Below are 21,168 nucleotides of genomic sequence, written 5' to 3'. Positions count from 1 at the left end.
TTTTTTTTTTTTTTTTTCAAATAGACCATGTATAGCCAGGTGTTTTGTTGTTGTTGTTGGTTGCTTTTTGTTTTCAGAAAAACGACCCTGTATAGTAAGGCGTTTTTTTTTCTCACAAAAAAAGACCATGTAAGGCATTGCTCTCTCAAAAACAAAAAAAAAAAACTTTTGTAAACAAAACAGCGTTTTTTTCCTTCAAAAAAAGTGCATGTATAGTAAGACTTTTTTTCCAAAAAACAACAACCATGTCTATAAAAAACGTAAAAAAGAACATGTAAAAGGCGTTTTTTCCGCAAAAAAAACGGACCGAAAATGAACGTGAAGTGAATGTTTCTTTATTTTATAAAATGACATTTGATTGAAAGTTAATTTTCGTAAATGTATAGCCTATGTATAGTAAGCCTTTTTTCTAGCAAAAAAAAGACCATGTACAGAGTAGGGCGAGTTTTTTTTCCTCAACAAAAATGACCACGTGTAGTAAGACATTGTATTGATCACAAAAATAAAGACTAAGTGTAAAAAGTATGAACGGCTTTCAGAAAACGCCGAGAAAGATGCATTTTCCCGAACGTAACCCCCGCGAGAAACGAGGGAACACTGTAAATGAACGACGCGGGGGAACATCGCGGACCTGCCTCTTCTACTGTACACACCCCCTCAGCCTGCAAACGACTCTCCGACGCGGAAGCAAACGGCACCCAACTTTGCGGGGCTACGCGTGATCAATGCTCGCCAATGGATTATCGACGGGGCGCTAAGTGCAAAGCGGGCCATGCCTTCCTGGCATGAACGAACATTCGCAGCGTTCCCGTAAAGCTTCGGCAATGCGCAGAGACGCCAGAGCGGCGCGGAGCACCGCCGCCGCCGTCGCCGCATCCCAACCGGCCGAGGGGGAAAAGCGGTCGCCGATGAGCGCCGGCCACCGGGGCGCTCCCGCACCAGACGGAGGATGAAGACGGCACCCGAGGCGGACTACGATGAAGCCGAGCGGCAAAGGACTGTGCGCGATCGTGTCCAGCAGCCTCCTGTTCGCGTGCGCCCTCAGCGAACTGGTGCTCGGCTTGAGATGCGTCTCGCTGGGCTCCAGCGTCCGCGAACACTTCCACCTGGGCGCCGCCGCCGGGGCTTTCTACTCCGGGCTGCTCCTGGGAAGCGGCCAGGTCCTGCTGGGCGTCGCGCTGCTCTGCTGCGGCGGGAAGCCGCGCGCGCGCAACCTGGTCCTCCTCGGCGTGCTGGTGTTCCTCCTGGGGGTCCTCACCGCCTTCTCCGGGGCCGTGGTGGACGGGGACACCGCGTCGCTGGTGGACAGGAAGTACTCGCACTACTGCGTCCACTCGGCGCGGATGAGCCGCGCCTGCGAGGATCTCGCGGAGTACCGCCGGAGTTTGCTCATCTCCGCGGTGCTCAGCACGCTCGAGTGCCTCCTGGGGCTCGTCAACCTGGTGCTCATCCAAAGGTACAAAGCGGCGCAGTTCTCCAGGAACAGGCAGGTCCGCGGGCAAGGCTCCGGGCCCATCATCTTCGGCGAGGAGCGCGACTGCTCCTCGGCGGACTTCCAGCCGGTGTCCTACATCAACTTGGCGGTCGTCGGCGTGGCGGACGAGCGCGGCGCCGAAGCCCGGCGCGGGGGGCACCCGTCCGTCGAGCTGCCGGGATACTCCCCCGCGGACCCGGAGCTCGACCGGTGCTTCCCCTTCTCCTACCCGCTCCCCAGTGAACTGCCGCCGGCTTACGAGGACATCTTCCCCGCGGAGGCGCGCCACGCGTAGCCGATCGCCCAAAGCGACTTTATCCGTTGCTCCATTCCGGCTGCCTTGCTTCACTTGGCCGCGCTATGAGGAGCAACAGGCCGCTGAAAGCGGCCGAATTGCGCTCGCGCTGCACTAGAAGGCCGGCTGCGTGCAGTAACATTTGTGTTGGGATATTTGCTGTCCGGATTTCTACTTGTGAATAAAAAGTATATTTAACCTCACGTCTTGCACAGTCAACTTTCCCCAGAACGTTCTTGGGATTTTTGTCGCGGTGTTTTAATGTGTAAAAACGGGTAAATTGGGAAGTGGGTGGCAGCAGGACATAGAGAATGGTTGGTTTGGTTGTAACTAAACGAATTGTCTGTGATTAGAATGTCCGAGCGTGTTTGAACGAATCAACTCTCCCGTTAGCAGCTAAATTAAGAAGTGGGTAACAGCAGGGCGTTAATTTAATACATACATTTATAATAGGTAATTATAAATTAATTCTTTCTGAGCTTAAAATGTCCGAGCGCGTTTGAACGCATCTCAAGTTTGGCGCAGACCGTTAGCAGCTAGCATTGCCAGGTAAATTAGGAAGTGGGTGACTGCAGGTATTAATATTTATTTTCTAGAATAAGTAATAATTAATAAATGCAATATGTCTGATTTTTAAATGCCCGAACGCGTTTGAATGCACCTCGCGTTTGGCGTGTATCGTGATAGGTCAACGCTCCCATTAGCAGCTAGCGTTGGCAGGTAAATTACGAAGAGGGTGACTGCAGGTATTATTTTGATAAATAATCTAGAATAGGTAGTGATACATTTTTGCTGAGTTTAAAATGTCCATTCGAACGCACCACGTGTTTAGCACATCGCAAGAAGTTCGTTTAATCGGTCTCACGGCGGCCATATTGGCATTGCCACTCATTAAAAAAAAAAAAAAAAAAAAAACTTCGTCTTACATTGGCACATAGTCATTAATGCTAATCCTTTTGCTAACTATTTGGTGCTCGGATACAAAGAAATAACAAAAACGTGTTCTCATTATTTAAAAAAAAAACAGTTCCACGTAAGGATATGTTTTTAGTAAGTCATGGGACGATAAAAGACGGAGAGGACGAAACTCGTGTGAATGTTCCCCTCGCTGTTTGCGAAAATAAAGTCCTGTGATCATAACGTCCTTTAACGCACTTTCGAAGACAATATTTGTCACACCAACAGAGCTCGTCTATTCGCGTTCAAATATTCACGCGCTCCAATCCCGTTGCCGAAACGCAATGTGCGCCATTCATTTCTTCGAATTCCCGGCACGTAATTATGACAAGCGTGAGCTATAGACAAACTGCTAGCCGGCGCCAACGTGATTTCATTGGAAGCCTTCGAGCCTAGACGAGAATATTGAGCGTACTCGATCAAGCCTTTTATTATTCCCAGCTCCATCGGCGAGCATGCTTTATTGTGAAGTCCGATTTGGTCTCACAAAGTTGGACGGCGCCCTTAAAGAACGCGTTAGTTACGCAGCCTCCGGCTACGGATTGCTAAAAGCGCACGATTGATAAAGCCGTTTTATCATTACGTCGCTTCGAAGGCGATTGCGATTTTCTCGCTAATTCCATTGTAAAAGTTAGCGCCGTCTATTATCATAAAATCAGTGTTCTCCGGGCCCGAGAGGCTATTCTCCGCGTGAGGGATCTTTAGTTGGATTGTGGAGCTGCATTAGCGTAATGAGCCCGGAGCCGTGGTCACACAAGGCAGCAAATCGCTGACTTGCATCTCCCCGCGTCCTCGCTCCGAGGCGTCTCGGGAGCGTCTCGCCGCAAGTGATGGCGCTGCAGAAATTGGGAAGAATGATGAATGTTGATGGGTGGCGTTGGAGATCGTCAGGGAGGTCTGAGGAAGTTGCATCAAAAGGGTAAGATCCCACGAGACAAGATGGCTGACGAGATTCAGCAAAATGTGTTATTTGAAAGAATGACGTTTAAATTTTCCAGTTTGCAATGTCGCTTTCGGATTTCATGTTTGTTACTAGGGACGGGACCAGACAAATCCCACGAGATGAGACACCTCATGAGATTTTTTGAGGAGAGCATGGAGCAATATTTTGAGTGTCTACCAAGAGAGGAAAAAAAATGCTGTCGAAAGAAAATCAATATCCCTAAAAGCCTTTTATTAGCCACGCATCCATTTGTCTGTTGGCCATCCTGCTGCAAGTTGAAGAGAGCTTCAGCGGTTTTTAAAAGCTCAACAATGGGCCCTTGCTGACCAAAATGGGATTTACTGCTGATGTACAAGCTTCAACCTGGAAATCGTTATTAGCGAGCATTTATTGGAGGAACGCTGACGTTTTGCCTTGGGGAGTTATTTATCGTATTGTCTGTGTGAATTAACTCATTCGCTACCAGCGTTCATTTCAATAAAAGAAGTGAGCAGACTGAACCAATGGCCGAGTAAATTAACATGCAACAAATATATAATTTACGGATTTGAACACAAGAAAATCTGAAAAGTTTAGTGGACAAGATTTATTCTGTTTTAATGTAGTTTTTACATTGGCGCCAAAGTGTTGGTTCATCTTATGCACGGTAACAGGAAATACCAGAATTTGATCTGAAATTTAAGGGTGCATCCTGTACACAGCTGTGTGCTATAATTGGGAAATTATAATACTTTTTCCCCACATCAGATTGGTTTGTACCCCGAGTGAATCAAATAATTTAAAAACCACATTTAAAATTGGTCAGAGGAAATGAAACATTTTTCGAACGAAACAGAAATCAGGAAAGGGGGAAATACTTTTTAACCGCGCTGTATATAAGTCAAGAATCTATTTCCACTGTGCTGGCGGGGAATGAGTTACCGTACTGTAGTAAGCGTACGCAAGCGGACAATATCCACTTTTTTGGAGCGAGCGGGGAGCTGGAGATGCGGCGGCACAATCTGCCGGCCCCGACGGTGAATTGGGCGTTCATCAGCGGCTTGTGCAGCGGAGCCAGCTGGAAACTTGTAATAACCTCTTTGGCTCGCCGCCATGCGCCACTTAGCAGACAACTCCTGGAGCATCAAAGTGCAGCTGAGGTAAGTTTTTTTTTTTTTTTTTTTCCCTCACAGGAGCAACTCCGACTCACATGCGCAACTTTGCTTCCAGACGCAAGTCCAATAATCCAGTCGGGCTAATGCGGCTTGGTCTGAGCTCACGTCCGATGATTAGATATTGGAGTTCACCCCCGGACAAAGAAAAAAAAAACACATTTAAAAAAGGTTTTCTATATCAGGAAATCTATTTGAATGTTTTTTAATACTATGAGAGGACCTCAACATTTTCTTTTCAAATTCAGAGCAAATCAAATGGAACATGAAGTAGTTTTTTGCTAAATTGTGTTGTAGTGGCTCCTTTACTAAATTTTGTATGCCTTTATTTTGTTGAGTTTCATAAAGATGCACATTATTATTAGCAACGCAATTTTCCGGCAGGTGAGCCAGAACTAAAACACATAAGAATTAATCAGACAGGGATGGGACAGTGATTCTCAAATGGGGGTATGTGAAGGCACCAGCAAATGTCATTTCAAGCTTTTTGATACTGTAACAGGAACGGTATAGCTTTCTCTTCAAATTAAGAGCAAATTGATTGGAACACCAAATGGTGATTGAACATTTTTGTTTTTTGGTGTGTGTGTGTGAGTGTGTGTGTTTATTTTGTTGGAAAAAAACCCACATAAAATAGATATTTTTTATTTGCCTGGTCCAACTTAGGAGGTTGAACAATATATGAAGTAAAATATATTAAATACTGTTTATTGTATACAGTATATTGTGTGTGTGTGTGTGTATATATATATATATATATATATATATATATATATATATATATATATATATATATATAATTTTAAAGCTCTGTCTTTGCCAGCAACAGTCACACAACCTTTATTCAAGAAAGGTCATTTATTCTAAAAATCGGGAACATAAATAATGCATAAAAGGTTTCACAAACAAGGAAAAAAAAAAATCCATAAATTACCACCCTGCCCCTTTTCATTCAACACTTGATTTGGAACATTACAGAAAATGACAAAATACAGAAAATATTCAAATCCGGTAGGATCACTCGTAAAACGTGACAAACACAGAAGGCTGCATAGTTCCAAAAAATATGAGGGATGTCTGCATCCCCGATCATGTGATCGGAAATCGGCCCACATCACTACATTTTCACTCCATTTTTTATACTTTTTAGTTACTTTTAATATGTATATAACATTTTGTTTTTACCTGGGATTTTGCGCGCATTAGCTAATTAGGCATAGGTTTGTGTGTTTGTGTGTGTATATATATATATATATATATATATATGTGTGTGTGTGTGTGCGTTTGTATGAATGAATATGAATTATGCGCAATGTGTTATATGTACAGTCAAATGAATCAAAAAATGAAACAAAAGGAGACGCTATGGAAGTATCGATTTTGAGTTTGAACCGCTATTTAATCCTGCAGTATTCCGTTGGTGTTATATTACACATTCATCCATCCACTTTCTAGAGCTGCTTATCCTCACTAGGGTCAAAAAAAAAAACGGAAAATCTTGAATATTCCATCTGATGTTACGACCTGTGCCTCACCTGTGGCAAAAATTGTTTTCTGCTCAATTTTTGCCGCCTATCGGCGCGACTTCTAGTTGTAAAAATACGGTAATCTGATTTTACAAGCCAAATATGAAACGTTGCCCTGTATAACTGAGCAGCCTTCAACTTGGGAATCCCTGAGATCTTACAACCCCCCCCAAAAAAAAAACATTTTCACATGATCAGACTTTGAATTTCCTTGGGAAAGTCAGTGCCGGCTCTTACTTGCGAAGAAGCGGCGCTAAGCCCCGTCGGAACGGCGGCTTTGCTCCACCGTGTGGAAGACGAGACAGACGGCGGCGGTGAGCAGCAGGTGCACGGCCTCGTACAGTAATTTGGGAGAAAAGACGCTCCAGATGAAGAGGTGGTAGCGCAGGACGGTCACCAGGACGATGTAGGCCGCCGCCGGCACCGACCTGAGCAGGGCCAGACAGTAGCAACCGTGGCCCACCGCCACGGGACTCCTGCGACGGCAAAACCGACACTTCGGCACCGGTTGAAATTCTTTTCATCGTTTGTCTTGGCGTGCGGCCCGTTGCCCGAGGTCAGTCTGAAGCTTTCTTGCCAGGACGGAGCTAATTGGCTTTACCCGATTTTATCTTAACCCGTTCGATCCCAAAGACGTCTTTTTACGTCTTTTTCCCCCAAGAGGCCAGGCTTTTAATTCCAAATTTTTACAAGTGGTTGGCTAAAAGGTTTAAGGTACAAATCTTTCAACTTTACATCAAATGAGCTTCACATCAAAGAGAAAACATTGAAAAAAAGGCACAAGGGACACAAGGGACAAAAAACATAAATAAATATCTGTCATTCAATATCCGGCCTCTTCAATAAGAACGTGAAAATACGTCTTTGGGATTGAATGAGTTAATTGCATTTATTACACTCGAAACAGCCACCTGAGCGTAAGAAGCAAAAGCTGTAAAATTTAAAAAAAGGGTCAATTTACGTCTTTTTTTTTTAATCGAAGATCTTAGACCAAAAGTGACTCTTATCAACTTGCCGATAAAACGAGTGACACAAAAGACGACGACTCCATCTCCTCGCTCGAAAGAACGTGCGCTGGTGTGTAAATGAGGAGATTTGAGCAGGCAAAAATCCCAGGTGAGGGGGAGGGAACTTCTAGCAGGTTCCAAGGAGGGGGAAGAGAACAAATGGAGATCAGGTAGGAGAAGGCGGGAAGGAGTCCAGTTTGGCGGGACAAATTCAAGCTCCTCGCCAGGAACTGTCTTTAAAATCATTTCTACAATATTGGCTCTTATTATTAACTAGCATAGACAAAAGCATTTACAATTTATGTTTTGTGTGTTTACTGTGTACCAACATATTATTAGCAAACGTGCTCAGTATTGGCTACAATGAAGTTGCCTCATCAAATTTCCAGGCCCCATCTCGAGTGCGTCTTATATTTGGGGAATTACGGTACATCCCTTGATAAGGAAAGCGGCGTTGAAAGTCATCTGCCGCCGCGACGAAAGCGTGCGCGGCATTCATCGAAAGGCGGCAAACCACATGGTACCGACTGGCCGGGGAGGGGCGGGCGCCGAGCGTGCGGCGAGGACGCTGGAACACGGCGGCTTGGCAAATCAATTGCGCTGTTAGACCAAATGTAATTTGGCCCCCGCTCGCCCGCTTGTTACGGACGCCCGGTGAAACGGATCAATGTGGGAGAGCTGCGTTTGAATTTATTTGCTTTTTGCGAGATTCTCTTGCGCTTGCTCAAATTCATTAGCGAAAGCCGGCGCGGGCTTTAATCCCCGCGTGATTTCGCATTTGGGCTTCTGGCAAAAGTGTGTGATGAGGGACATGTAACCCGACAGAAGCAATAGTCAGCATTCTGTTCATTTTAATTAGTAATCAACACATGTTCTACTTAAGGGCAGTGTGCTTTAAACTTTTTTTTTTATTGTTATTGGTAACACTAACGTAACTCACAGAAGTGGTGTACCTAATGTTATCAACTATTTTAATAACCTAAAAACTTCAAATAATTGAGTATAATTTTTAGAACTTCCTTTGGCCTCACGTTCCAATTGATTTGCTCTCAATTTGAAAGGAAAATGACCCGTTGCTGAAGCATTAAAAATGAGCTGATTTGATGTGCAGAAACCATGCTTGAGATCTTACATACTCCCTGACGTCCTCACACTGATAGTCACACCCCCTTTTGAGAAAATAGTAAAAGGTAAATATACTGTAACATTGTGCACAAATTGAGCATTTAATTCAGTGACGATTTTGCGTAGCGCTAGAGGTAGGCCGAGGGAAAATGAACCTTTGAAAGTTCACATTTTTTTTTTGAAACATCTATTTTGCGATCTCAGACTCGGTACCAAGCGTGCTAAATTTCAGGGTGATCCAAATAAAAGCGTTTCAACTTCTGTAAACATGACTCGCGTTGCAGTAAGTGAATCACTATCAAACCTGTCTGTGTGAAACGATAGCGAGGATGAATTTGCAAAATGGAATATTTTTGTGGACTCAGCTGCGCTAAAGCGGACGTACGGATACGCTTTGGTGCAAAAAATATAAAATAACACACATAACACAGAGCATAAAGTAGCGGAAAGCACCATCAGCAGATAGCTTTTTATGATCCTCCGACCGCAAAATCCCATTGGAGCCGCCATACGGTTTATTGAGCACAGAAATATTTAGCGCTCACCTGTTTCTCTCCGAGCTGAGGTAACAGACAAGGTGGTAAGCCCAAAGCAGTGGCCCGGCGTACGTACTGAGGGCCGTCAAGAAGATGGCGGGCGCTTCGATGTAGTTGTCCATACCGACGAGCCACACTGAGATGTCGATGGTTGAGATGCTGTTGGAATTGCCCTAAAAAAATATGCAACGTTTTGTTTTAGTATTACCCCCACCAAAAAAAGTTGTGAATTTTTCGTAAGTAGATGCAATTTTTATATTTAAACAGCCAAATGGCACTGGAAGGACTTCGCATGACCCCAAACTAAACTTAAGTAAACGGACATGCTAAAAATACTCCCAAAAAATATTATTGTTTCTGTGGACTTGATTCCTGGATCACTGGAAATGTAAAATAAAAATGTACAAATTAAACGCCCTAAAAAAGTGTCTCTCTCTCTCTTTCTCTCTCTCTGCACTCATCACCAACACACCAGCACCTCCTCAAGGCAAACGAGTGAACTGCATTCATATTGTCAACTGCTACAGTTAATATGATTAATTTAAAGAGTTTAGGAACTTTTTTTTTTTTTTTAATTACATGATATATTTTAATGATTATGCACTAATGTAATTGTAATAAGTATTTGTTACCACTTTTGATGCATTTTTATAATTTAGTAATATTAATTTAAAGGTCTTAGGAGCATTTAGGTGGCTTGGAACGGATTAGGCTATTTACATGTAAAAAGCGGCTCTACTTATGAAATATTCATGTTACGAAATGACTTCTGAAACAAATTTAATATATACTGTATATAGTTAAGTAACGTTGGTGCTTAGCTCAGTCACTGCCATCCAGGTTAATATGGATCAATGACGTCAAAAGCCGTCAATGGCAGTGAATGAGTTAAAGCAAATTTTGAAGCAATTTTTCCTTCAGTCTTAATGAGTTTGCGGGGGAGGAAGGAGATCGACAGAAGCGGGGAATCAACTCTGTGCGGGTTTTCATGCCGAGATGCCTCCGCCATCTTTCTGCGTGATGACATCATTAGTAAGAAATGAGCAATCTTACAGTGAGCAAGGTTGCGAAACTGCACGAAAACAGTCTCTGCGCTGGTGACACGATCTCAATGGCCTTGAGAGAAATTGTTACGTGAATCCCCCCCCCCCAAAAAAAGAAAATCGTGACTTGAGATTTTCTCATGAGTCACTGTTGTAAGAGAATCAGGTTTGACCATTTTTCACATCGCTGCGGTGATTCATTTCTTCCACAGACGCTTGCTCCGTTGCAGCGGAATTCGTCCTCTGAGGTTCCTACTCAACATTTGCACAAACTGGCCCATACCTCAAAACGAAACGCTTGTTCAGGGAAAGCCAAAAAGTCTAGCGTTCATCAACGTGAAAAGATGAGGAGACAAATATTTGCTTACATTATTCCCCTAAAAACGTAAACCAAAGCTTTTAGAAATACCAAACGTAATTTTAATCATCAATACTTTTGGTGTTGATTTTGTTTTTTCTTTGTTTACCTGAAAGTAAAAGAAGGCCTGTCCAAACCAGTAGTGCATGATGGTGGTCTGGGCCGCGTCGTAGTGGAGCTTCTCCCAGATGAACTGGGCCATCAGCGTCTGGATCAGCAGACAGGAGCACAAAACCGGCAGGTTGTGGGGCCGGAACAAGAGTGAGACCAGCAAGACCAGGCCGCTGTAAATCTCCCATAGTCCCCTGCTCTTCAACTTGGCGTCGGCCGTGATGATTTGCGATCGCAGCAGGTCCTTGGTGCCGGTGAAGAGGATACCCAAAACGAAGACGTAAACGAAGCGTGCCTCCACGGTGCCCCTGGAAGAGACGCTGACAAACGTCATCCATCGCCATTCTAGAATCCTTCAAAAATACCGTCATTTTTTCACCAGCAGTATTCTTACAATAATTACCGTAACGGAATGAGCTGGAGGGCTTAAGTCTTTTGGCAGCAGTTTGTATTAGCTTGTTATGGCATTATTTTCAATAAAAGAAGCGAGCGGGCTGAACTTACGTCCGAGTCCACTCTAGTTCACGCGCAGGAATATTACTAAATCTGAGAGGATCATGTAAAAGTTATGAAGTTATTCAATTATGAGTGCACCGGTTAGAGACTTTCAAGTGTTTATGATAAAATGAACTTGAGCTGCTTCACGAGGAAAAGGAAAAAAAAAACAACAACTGCTTGGAGCGCATTCACCGTTACACAGGTGTAGCGTTCACTGATCGCTCACAATGTGGGAAATCTGAAACACACTTAACCCACAGCAAATATATAACTTACGAATGTGAATACACACAAAAAAGAATGAAGAATTTACAATGATGAGATTTATTCTGTTTTGTTATATTTTTTTTTATATATGAAACCAGCATCTGCTTTCAAAACTAGCTAAAACTGAGACTAAAATTCCGAGTGCGTCCGTCCTATACACAGGTGCATCTTATACTTGGTCAATTACAGTAATATGACGCTTGAAAAATGGCAATGTATATACAGCATTAACGAAAATTTTGGTGGGAATTACAACTTTAGCATCGACCCAAAATATCCCTACGACCTTAAACCCGATTTCAATTCGTGCCAGGAGACATAACAAGCATACATTTTTTTCTGACAAAAAATAGTAAATTACTGGTTAATTTTCATCACTATGTTACAGCATTTCACATTTTAGTCACTTATTATTCCGAATATATTGTGTTTTTGTTCCATTCTTTCAGTGAGTACACAGTGAGCCAAGGTAATATCAATAATTTAAAGTATGAGACTGGCAGACTAAAGGAGTTGCCTGAAGGAAAAAAAACTTTTTCTATGGCTATACTACACTCTTATGGGGGTTTCATGAAGTAAAAAAAATGCTAACACACATATACCAATGAAAAGTATAAAAATTAATATCAGGTAATGTCCAATCACAGCTCGGCTTGTGAACATCACATGACCAACAGGTGAGCTGTGATTGGTCATTACCAATTGGAAAAATGTCCGTGAAACTGTCTTATCCCTTTAACTATTTTAAAGACAGACATTTAATAATAAATGAGAATCTGCCATCCAACTGACGATAGAAGTGTTTTAATTCTATAATTAAAGATGTTTTTGTTACTAAATTTAACCTCAGCAGAACTTTGTTTCACTTGTAGTGTATGTGACAGATGAAATGTGGACAAATTTAGACAGATGTTAAAGAAACCGTCTTCTATAGTTGTAGCGCAGGCAGTTATAAATGGGACCAGACATTTTTTATTCATGCAAAGCATGATAATGCCATCCAGTGGACATGATTGTACTCTCGTCCCCTGTTTTAAACATGATGGTGTAGGTAGCTTTAAATGTGAATAAACAGAAAAAATAACTTCCATTCATTTCTTGTGGTTTTGAGGAAAATGTTAAATTGGAATGGGTAAGTCTTTCTTGAGCTGTCATTGATTTTGGGGGAAATGCTGTACATTAGAAGTACTAGTATCGATATTTGGTACTGATGACTTCTCAGGAGTTGAATACTTGCACTGGTATCGGCCCCCAAAAAGTGGTATTGAATGTCTTCTTGATCTGTCATTGATTTCGGGGGAAATTCAAGTATTGAAATTTGGTATCAATGACTTCTCAGGATTTCAGTACTTGTGTGGGTATCGGTTCCCAAAAACTGGTATCGAATGTCTGAAAAAAAAAGGTAGTAATGTAGTACCATAACGAGCATTTACAAACATTTTCACATGAGCATGCTTCTTTTCAAACGCCTGCTTCCAGACAAAAGCGCTCTACCCATATGCAGCATTTCATGAGCAACAGGACGCGGTCAAAGCTGCAAAAGTACTCGAGCATAATGGCAGACCCTAAAGGAGCTGCGCAAGCAATGGAAATGTATTATTAATCGCCGTGTTTTATAGCACCTGTTACAGGGGAAAGGGGCAGAGCAATACACTTTATACACTTCTTTATATTATTCATAACTCTCCAAACAATATGGCAGATATTGAACTCATCATTAATTAATGCAGAGCAAAAGTAGCGAATTTGCCAGGTGGGTCGCAGATTTGAGCCGGTGTATTTAGTCCAACTACAATTCTGAATGGTACTAAAGGATAACAAACAATAAGAAACGATAAATCATGGAACTATCTCTGCGTGACATTGTATCCATTTTCTATGGTGCATTGAAGCCCAATCCGGCTGACTTTGGGAGTGAGGCAAGGTACGGCATGGCGGCAAAGTGCGGTCTCCACACTTGTGAAGTGTAATTTATTTCCAAGGCGCTGTGGTAAAAAGTCATTACCGGCCGTAAATGTGCATTTGTTCACAAGATGACTGAGGTGTAGACATTAGGATTTTCCACCTCAAGTGCTCCGGGCGCTAGTATTCATGTGAGATATGTCTACAAAAACAACTCAGTGCGTAGACATGCTATGTGAGCAAAATGAAAAGGAACCACCATGATTGGCAGTACAATGAGTCAGCTGTGTTCACTCCCACACCGGCGCAAATCGTCCTTTGACTATATATATATAAATATAATCTATCTCCATCCATCTTCTATAGGTGCTTATCCAGGCTTGCTGTCTATGGGCAGTGGGCGGGGCACACCCTGAAATGGTTGCCAGCCAATTGCAGGAAACGTACAACTATTCCCGCTGCCAATCACACTTAAGAACAATTTAGAGTGTCCATTAAATCTATCATACATGTTGCGGCAATGTGGTAGGACGCCGGAGTGCCTGGAGAACTCACGCAGGCACAGGGAGAACATGCAAACACCACATGAATCCAAAGAGCCCTGAGAGAAGAAACACAGGCACGGGGGGAGCATGCAAACTCCACACAGGTAGATTGGCGCGAGTTTGAATTGAAGTCTTTGAACCCTGTTATGTATATAATCAGAATTAGGCAGTATATATATATATATTTTTTTTTATTTATTTACACAAGTAACAAGTTAACAGCTAGCTAAACAGATAGCTTCTACTGCTGAAAAAAAGCTAATACTAGCGCAGATTTGCAACCTTGTTACCTGTAACCACCCCTTGGTATCAATTTTGACCGAATTTGAAACATTGATCGGGAAAAATCTAATAAAAAGCATTAAAAAAAAAAATCCACTGTACAACCATTGATACCCAGTGATTGGAGTCAATTTATTGTCATAAAAACTGTACCATTGATCTGTAAGATGAACTAATCAAGCCTAGGATAATCAATGACCTATTATTGATGAACATGTAGCAGAAAATCATCAATAAAATTGTATGAAGGTTAACTTTTGAAGAATTTTGACGCCCAAATGTCCTCCAATTCGGGAATGAGCCATAAAGTGCCTTCAGGAACATGTCAAAAGTCGTCTATTTTAAAGGTTATTAAAATCGCCACTACACGGTAAGGTGAATCAGTCCGACCCAGAATGATGTTAATAGTAGCAGGAGAGTAAAATATGTTAAGGTAAGCAGCAGAGAAGCTGTCAGGATTTGATGTTACCTTGGCAACAAGCGCCGGTGTGGTTAAGAAAGCTGAAACTGTGGCCAATCCCCTCATGTTTTAAATGCCCTCTTCATAAATCACCTGCATCAAACTAACACGTTTAGTAAATCAGCCCAACTGCCGATTCACGGCAAAAGGAAAACATCGATGCAGTGAGCGAGGAAAAAAAAATGGGGCCGGCGATGTCAAGGTCTAATCTTTTTTTTCGTAGGCAGCACTTACTGTATGAATTCCACTAAAAACTTGTCATTTTTTCCTCTTGCCAATTTACCATATTTGGATTTTGTCCAGCCTATTTGTCCTTGTTTTGTTTAGCGTGTTTGGAAATTTGCAGGAATTCTGGGAAGACCAGCGGAGCACACTGACAATTTGGTGACAGAAAGTAGACTAGCCAGCTGAAACGAGGTCCAAGTTTTTTCATGATATTCATAAATTTGACAGCATGCAACAAACACTCAAAACCATTGTAGAAACTAATTCATTGAACGCATCATTATTACATAATATAGTTTCCGTCAGAGTGCTATTATCATTTAAAAAAATAGATTAAAAGTAAAGGATTTTTCAAAATTCAAATTTAAGAATAATTGCAGGTGTCACACTCCTGTCCTTGAGGGCCGGTATCTTTACAGGTTTTTGAACCTTTTCTCTCAAATGCACATGATTCCAATGATTAGGATCATTTTCAAGCTCCTGTCAACCTTGGTAATAAGCTAATCATTTGAATCGTGTGTGTTGGGGGAGAAAACCGGAAAACTTGGACGCTGGTTCAGTCTGCTCGCTTCTTTTCTTGAAAACAACGGCGTAACAAACAAAACTAGCTCGTCCCGCTAGTTATTGTAATTAAGAATACGGCCGATATGAACATGCGCATCTGTTCGTCAAAACTCGGCTTTGGCCTTTATTTTTTAAGACAAAAGTGCCTTTATTTGGGGGATTACGGTACATTAAACGTAAATAGTTCATTTTTCGGATGGTACTGTTGACTGGTACCAGGCCGCGGACCAGTGCTTGGGGGACGGATTTCTCAATTGTTAAAATAATTTCCGATTGCCACTGATCGAGAATAAGGATTCAACGTGGTGTCCAAACAAGATTATGTAACAGCCATTGCCAGAAAAATGGATTTCTGCGGTCTTGTTTGGCTACGTGGGACCGCATACTTTATTGATCAAGGATAAAGGGCGCCGAGGGCGAAGGACGAAATCCCAGCCATATTGGACCAGATAACTCTTGTCTGCCTCTCCGCGGCGAACGCCGACAGATGGGAAGCGGCTTTAGTCAGCGCATCGTTTGGCCCGTGAGCAGAGGCGAGCAATTTCAAGGCGCTCCTTGGTGCCCGCCGCCATCCCGCTACTCATTACTACAATCCCCTCGTCACCAATATCAATCGATGGACGCATCATAAAAGTTGGATGTCGTAAAGTCACGGTATCAAACTGTTACTTCAAATACTATTCATCGTTATTCCCGTTAAATCAGTGGGGGTACGGGTACCCCCGGGGGTACTTGAAGGAACACCAGGGGGTAATTAAATAATCATCTTAACACGTGAACGGACCTTAAATCATAAATAGAATGCAGGTACTTGGCAGGTCAGCAAGCGCCGATATGCGCGTGTGTTTCTGTGCGTATTCGGGGTTCACAGGTGTCTCAAGATGGGTTTGAATATATTTCCATTTTAAGCGTGATCTGTATGCATGAATACATTTGAACTGGAAACAAGCGCAACATTCGTGCACGAGATGAAATGGTTCATGGGTTGAGCAGGTGCGAAGTGCAAACACGCATACGGTAAGCGCACGGATGAAACAAACGCTCTTTAGCTTTCTGTTTTTCAAAGCCCGAACGGAACTAGCCATGAACCTCAAACCGCCACTTTGATGATGAGCGACTTTGAAAAAGCTCGTTTATTTTCTTTAAATTACGTTTAGCTTTGTTGTCCCGTTGGATTTCGATACTTTGCAAATTGCTCAAATTTCTCAGGACTTCTGAATTATTTTTGCAAAGCCCCCCCAAAAAGAAAACATTTCACACCCCTCCACTAACTGCGGTGACTAAAAATGCAAACCTTATTGATGAAAATGGATATACTTAAAATTGTATCTTATTTTAACATTAACAATAAAAAGGCATTTAAATCCACTTTCAGCAAATATTGTTTTATAGAAAACTTTTACGGGGTTTATACAAGTTACACCTCATTCTGAATCTGAAAAAAATGCCTTAAGTACCGCAGTCAATCCTTATTTTGCAAAGCTGCCCCTAGTGAAAGAGAAAACAAATGTTAAAGTTAATTTTGACAGCAAAAATGAACTTTTAAAAAGGTGTATACAGGTTACAGCTTATTCTGACTCTGAAAAAAGCACGTCAAAAGTATGTCAAAGTGTCTTAAAAAAAACTATTCAAACTAGAAACAATTATGATCAACTGAACCGTTTGATGCTAAATGTAACTGCAGGTAAATGTATCTGGAGCATTAACACCAATACCTTAAATATTCATCCCAAAAGGTGACTCTTTTTGTAAATCAGTTTAATAATTAATTTGAATTAAAAACACATGTTGTGGAAAGCGATTGAAAAAGTTTAGTACAGCCCAGACGTTGACAAAGAAGGCACCACTGCGCCACCTGGTGCCAAAGATGTGCAATTAAAGCCCGTTTTCCTACACGACCCTCCACTATTTGAGAAGGACCGACTTTGTGGATGTAATTGCAGCATAGCCTGAAGTAAAAATGTCTGCTCAGATTCATTGAGGGAGGAAAGATCTTGTTAAGTAGAAGTGGTATTTGTCTCAGCAAAGTTGTTGGACCATTCCTCACACAAATAGGCTAACCTTTAACAAGTGAGTTTTGTGACTAGCTATTTATAACAGAACTTTCAAAAGAGCAGTGGTCCGCAACTGCATATATACTGTATATAGTTAAATGTTTCATTCAGCAACTTCTGCCAGAAAATTGCCTCACTAATGACAATGTGCATCTGTAATAAAGGCATAGAGCGTTTTCCAACCACTGTAACTTCATTTAGCAATAAGCTGTGGCATGTTGCAGTTTCTGTGCTCTTAATTTGAAAAGAAAAGTGCACTGTATCTGTTGTGGTATTAAAAAAGCATTAAGGGGCTCGCATCATGGAAATTTTGGGGAGATTTTTACCATTTTACAGTAACTCTATACTGCATGGTAGTGGCTCTAAAATCAGCGTACAAGTACCCCTGGGGGTAAATGAAGGCACTTTGGGAACGTATGTGAGAATTTAACAGGGTTCCTGCAAGTATTAGCAAAACAAATTTAATGCAGTGGCAGGAAGAGTGAAGTTTACTTTTCAAGTTAAAAGCAAATTAATTAGAACATGAGCAACATTTTGCTAAATTGTGTTATATGAGTCTCCTTTAGTTTTATATTGATGCGCAAAAAGGTGATGCGACAGGTATGCTGCTTTTTAAAAGAACGTTTTCTGAAATGCAGTGAGAAAAGCTCAGTCACAGTGCCGGCTGAGTTTTGACGAAAAAGCTAGGGGACGCGAGAGCTGTCAATACAGTATGTCATTCAAAGAGTTTATTAAAAGGATCTCGGCTTCCTGTATTGTCTCATTCAGATGCCCTTTGTATGGACGGGGTCAAAGGTTGAGCTTTTAATTAGGTGAACGAGTAGAAGAGACGCCAAGGAGGACAGGAAAGGTTATTAAAGGTCAGGCGACTGCATGGTAATAGTTAGAGCCAGACCTTGAAAACTAAACAGAGGAGCTGATGTAATAGATAAATGGGAGACAAAAGAATATATTTAGCGTCTAATTGTTAAAGTATTATTTGAATCAGCTTTGATGACACTGAAAACATATTAGCGGTCTAAGGCTAAAGTATCATACGGCATGTAATGAAATCCTTGAAAAAGGAATCCTTTTTTTTCCTCCCTCAGTCACGAGCAACCGTCACGGTCAATTGGGTCATCAAAACTTACTTGGACATATTCCGAGTGGAGTGTTGCCAGGGAAACAAGACATTGCCGACAGCTGCCCGGTAGCTATAGACCCCCAAAAGTCCGAGCGCGAGGGCGACCTTGGACACAAGCGAGCATCGTCTTTGAATCAGGAAGTAGATGAAAACCAAACAGAGAGCCGACAAGAGGGACAGCACCACTTTGTGCTCGGAGCTGTAAAGACAAAAAGGTAAAGATCAAATAAAAATTGCCACTTCACATTTCAAAAATACAATTTTAGGTTAATTAACAAATCTATTAAACCTTCATCAAGTTGATGACTATAATTACTGACCTTGAAGGCTTGAAAACTACCAAAGTTTTTTTTTTTTTTTTTTTCATTTTGCACAGATCATAAACGGTTTGCTGAATTGAAAGAGATTTGGCTAATGATGCACTTGGAAATATCCAGAAATGTCAGATGAGCCACAAAATAAGTTGAAAAGAAGTCCGTTTTTATTTTATTTTATTTTTTTTGATTACCTAGGACAGTGGAGGATTTTTGTACTAAGCAAAATGCAGGCGCATTCTCATTATGTGAGCAACAGGCAGTGCAGGTAGCAAGACAGGGAAAAGGTCAGAATCCATATCTTCATTCTACGGTGGCATGCATGTTAAGAAGGAGTCACAATGCAGCGACTTGTTGAATGAATATTAATCAGGCTTCAACTCAAAATGAGGTATGTGGGACTTTGATAAGTTACAAAAAAGAATTCATCGTTCATAGCCACTTTATACACATAAATCATATGTAATTAAAAGTACAACCGTGTTAAAGCAATTGAAACCAAAGTTAATTAAAAAAATAGCTTAGTAAAGTTGGTAAAATTGAGAATAACGCGCAAGGCCGGGAATTTTGAAATCGTGATTTTAATAACATTTTCAAACACCTGAATTTATATATGGGGAAAGATCAAAATAGGATACCACCAAATTGGGCTACTTATATGGAGGACGCACAAGCAAGGGGGGGGAAACGATGCTTTTAAAGTAAATTTGGGTGTGCATATTATTTGTTATTTTTACGTCATTTTTTGTAAGAAGAAAAACAAATTTGACATGGACTGAAACAAAGACAGAGGGGAAAAAGAGGAGGAAAGGGGGAGTGAGAAAGGGGAAGAGGAAGGGAGAGAATGAGTGGGAAAGACAACAAAAGATGGGCAGAGAGAGAAAGAGGGAGAGTGAAAGAGTGAGTGGGATGGGAGAGAGAGAGGGAAAAAGAGCGAAAGAGGGGGGAGGATAGGGAGGGAGAGCGAGGGCGAGACAGAGCGAGAACAAGAGTGAGGGAGAAAACGAGAAAGGGGAGAGAGATGGGAAGGGGGAGACAGAGCGAAAAGGGAGTGATGGGGAGGAAGGAGAGGGAGAGAGACAGGTCGAGAGGGAGGTAAAGAGAGAGACAGCAAGAGGCAAGGGGAGAGAGAAGAGAGAAAACGAGAGTGGGGGGGAGACAGGTAGATAGGGGGAGACAGAAAACAAGAGAGAGGGAGAGAAAAAACGAGCAAGTAAGGGAGAAAGACAGAATGAAAAAGAGGAGGGGGGGGGGGGGGGGGGCAGCGAAAGCGAGAAAGTTAGCAGTCATGTAGCGGAGTCACCTTTGAGTGTTGCGCAAGCCCACCTGTTCAGCCAATGGCCCAGATCAGGAAGATGAGCCCACTGCACGCCCGTCTGGTTGAGGGAGCGCAGCAGTCGACAGCAGAGCAGAACAAAAGGGGGCGTGGCTAAAGCTAGCCACTTCTCAGACTTCACCTCTTCCTTCGAGTTCTCTTTATAAGGGAGAACAAACTCCCGGTCGTCATCTTCCGGGCCGCCCTTCTCTCGGAAGTATTTGCGACACACGTCCTGGAAGACGGCCAGGCAGAGGGTGCTGAGCAGGAAGTACCACATCTGATGCTCCTCCTCCACGAAACTGCTGGCCGCCAAACTCAGGGTGTGCGCCGCCGTGCCCGCCAGCAGCAAAACGTCCAGCTCCGACAGCGACCACTCGCTGCTGCTAAACTTCAACGGGGACTGACAAAAAAACATGGCGAACGTGTGAAAGTTCAAGCGTCGAAGAACTTATTTCAAAAGCGCCGCTGTAAAGTTCCTCCCATTAGACTTTTTGCTGTATCAGTGCCTTTGCAAGTTCGCAGAAGAGAAATGAGACGTGACCTTTAAAGATATACTATAATGGGCGGAGGGGTGCGGCAAAAAAAAAAAAGTATTAGAGCAAAATAACTACACCAGTATAATCCTACAGGTATACATTAGTTAAATTCATCAATTAACAAAAAACATTAAAAAAAAAAAAAACGGGCTGCCAGCAGCTATAAAAGAGCCCTCACAAAACTAGCCATAGACAATAATCCTCTAAAATATAAAAGGTTTTAATTGCCCGATGTGCGTATAAAGATCAACTCCAAGCATTATGGGAAAAGGCAACTTCTAGAGTGCCAGTATATTTCGCATTTTCACTCATCTTTCAAGTCCTACAGAATATTGTTTGGAAGATTGATTTCAATTCCTTACTTAGAATTACAAGTATGTAATGTTTGTGTGGTACTGTATGTATGGCAACACTGCCATCCAATGGTCACAGTTATCACTACAGTGCCCAGTTGGCTTAATGTTAGATGAGCACTAATCAGGGGTGTCCGCTACCCTCCAAATATTTTAAATGTATCGATTTACTTATTCAAAGGACGTTTTGTATCTATCGCT

The 21,168-nt window shown here is 42.2% G+C and overlaps 2 protein-coding genes and 1 long non-coding RNA gene across 8 annotated transcripts in view; 2 read left to right on the top strand and 1 right to left on the bottom strand.

The window, feature by feature from the left end:
- Positions 1-260: 260 nt before the first annotated feature.
- tmem271 (transmembrane protein 271) lies at positions 261-1,972 on the top strand. The gene has a single exon (XM_088430813.1). The coding sequence runs from the start codon at positions 978-980 to the stop codon at positions 1,767-1,769; it is 792 nt and encodes a 263-aa protein (XP_088286939.1). The 5' UTR covers positions 261-977; the 3' UTR covers positions 1,770-1,972.
- An 875-nt stretch (positions 1,973-2,847) lies between these two features.
- On the top strand, positions 2,848-5,451 carry LOC148413510 (uncharacterized). The gene is made up of 3 exons (XR_015867558.1): positions 2,848-3,645; positions 3,763-4,808; positions 4,879-5,451. It is a non-coding gene; the product is annotated as an uncharacterized LOC148413510 (long non-coding RNA).
- The window catches only part of pigg (phosphatidylinositol glycan anchor biosynthesis class G (EMM blood group)), a 28,511-nt gene continuing 10,555 nt past the window's right edge, over positions 3,213-21,168 (bottom strand). Inside the window, exons 8-13 of one of the 6 annotated variants that reach the window (XM_088430758.1) lie at positions 20,087-20,478; positions 18,454-18,645; positions 10,525-10,846; positions 9,024-9,187; positions 4,859-6,822; positions 3,936-4,784 (exon numbers count right to left, since the gene is read on the bottom strand). In XM_088430758.1, coding sequence (XP_088286884.1) covers positions 6,600-6,822; positions 9,024-9,187; positions 10,525-10,846; positions 18,454-18,645; positions 20,087-20,478 — 1,293 coding nt within the window. In that variant the 3' untranslated portion in view covers positions 3,936-4,784; positions 4,859-6,599. Of the gene's footprint in view, positions 3,563-3,934; positions 6,823-9,023; positions 9,188-10,524; positions 10,847-18,453; positions 18,646-20,086; positions 20,479-21,168 lie in introns of those variants that run through there. The other 5 variants (XM_088430763.1, XM_088430761.1, XM_088430764.1 and 2 more) reach the window with 5 other exon arrangements.

This window comes from Hippichthys cyanospilos, chromosome 13 (genome assembly GCF_059441005.1).
Source record: "Hippichthys cyanospilos isolate Australia breed blue-spotted pipefish chromosome 13, RoL_Hcya_1.0, whole genome shotgun sequence".
In the NCBI taxonomy this organism is placed as follows: Eukaryota; Metazoa; Chordata; class Actinopteri; order Syngnathiformes; family Syngnathidae; genus Hippichthys; species Hippichthys cyanospilos.
This window is presented reverse-complemented; position numbering and strand designations above follow the sequence as displayed.

Coding starts and splice junctions, on each gene's coding strand:
- tmem271 (XM_088430813.1), top strand. CDS start 978: ATGAAGCCGAGCGGCAAAGGACTGTGCGCGATCGTGTCCAGCAGCCTC.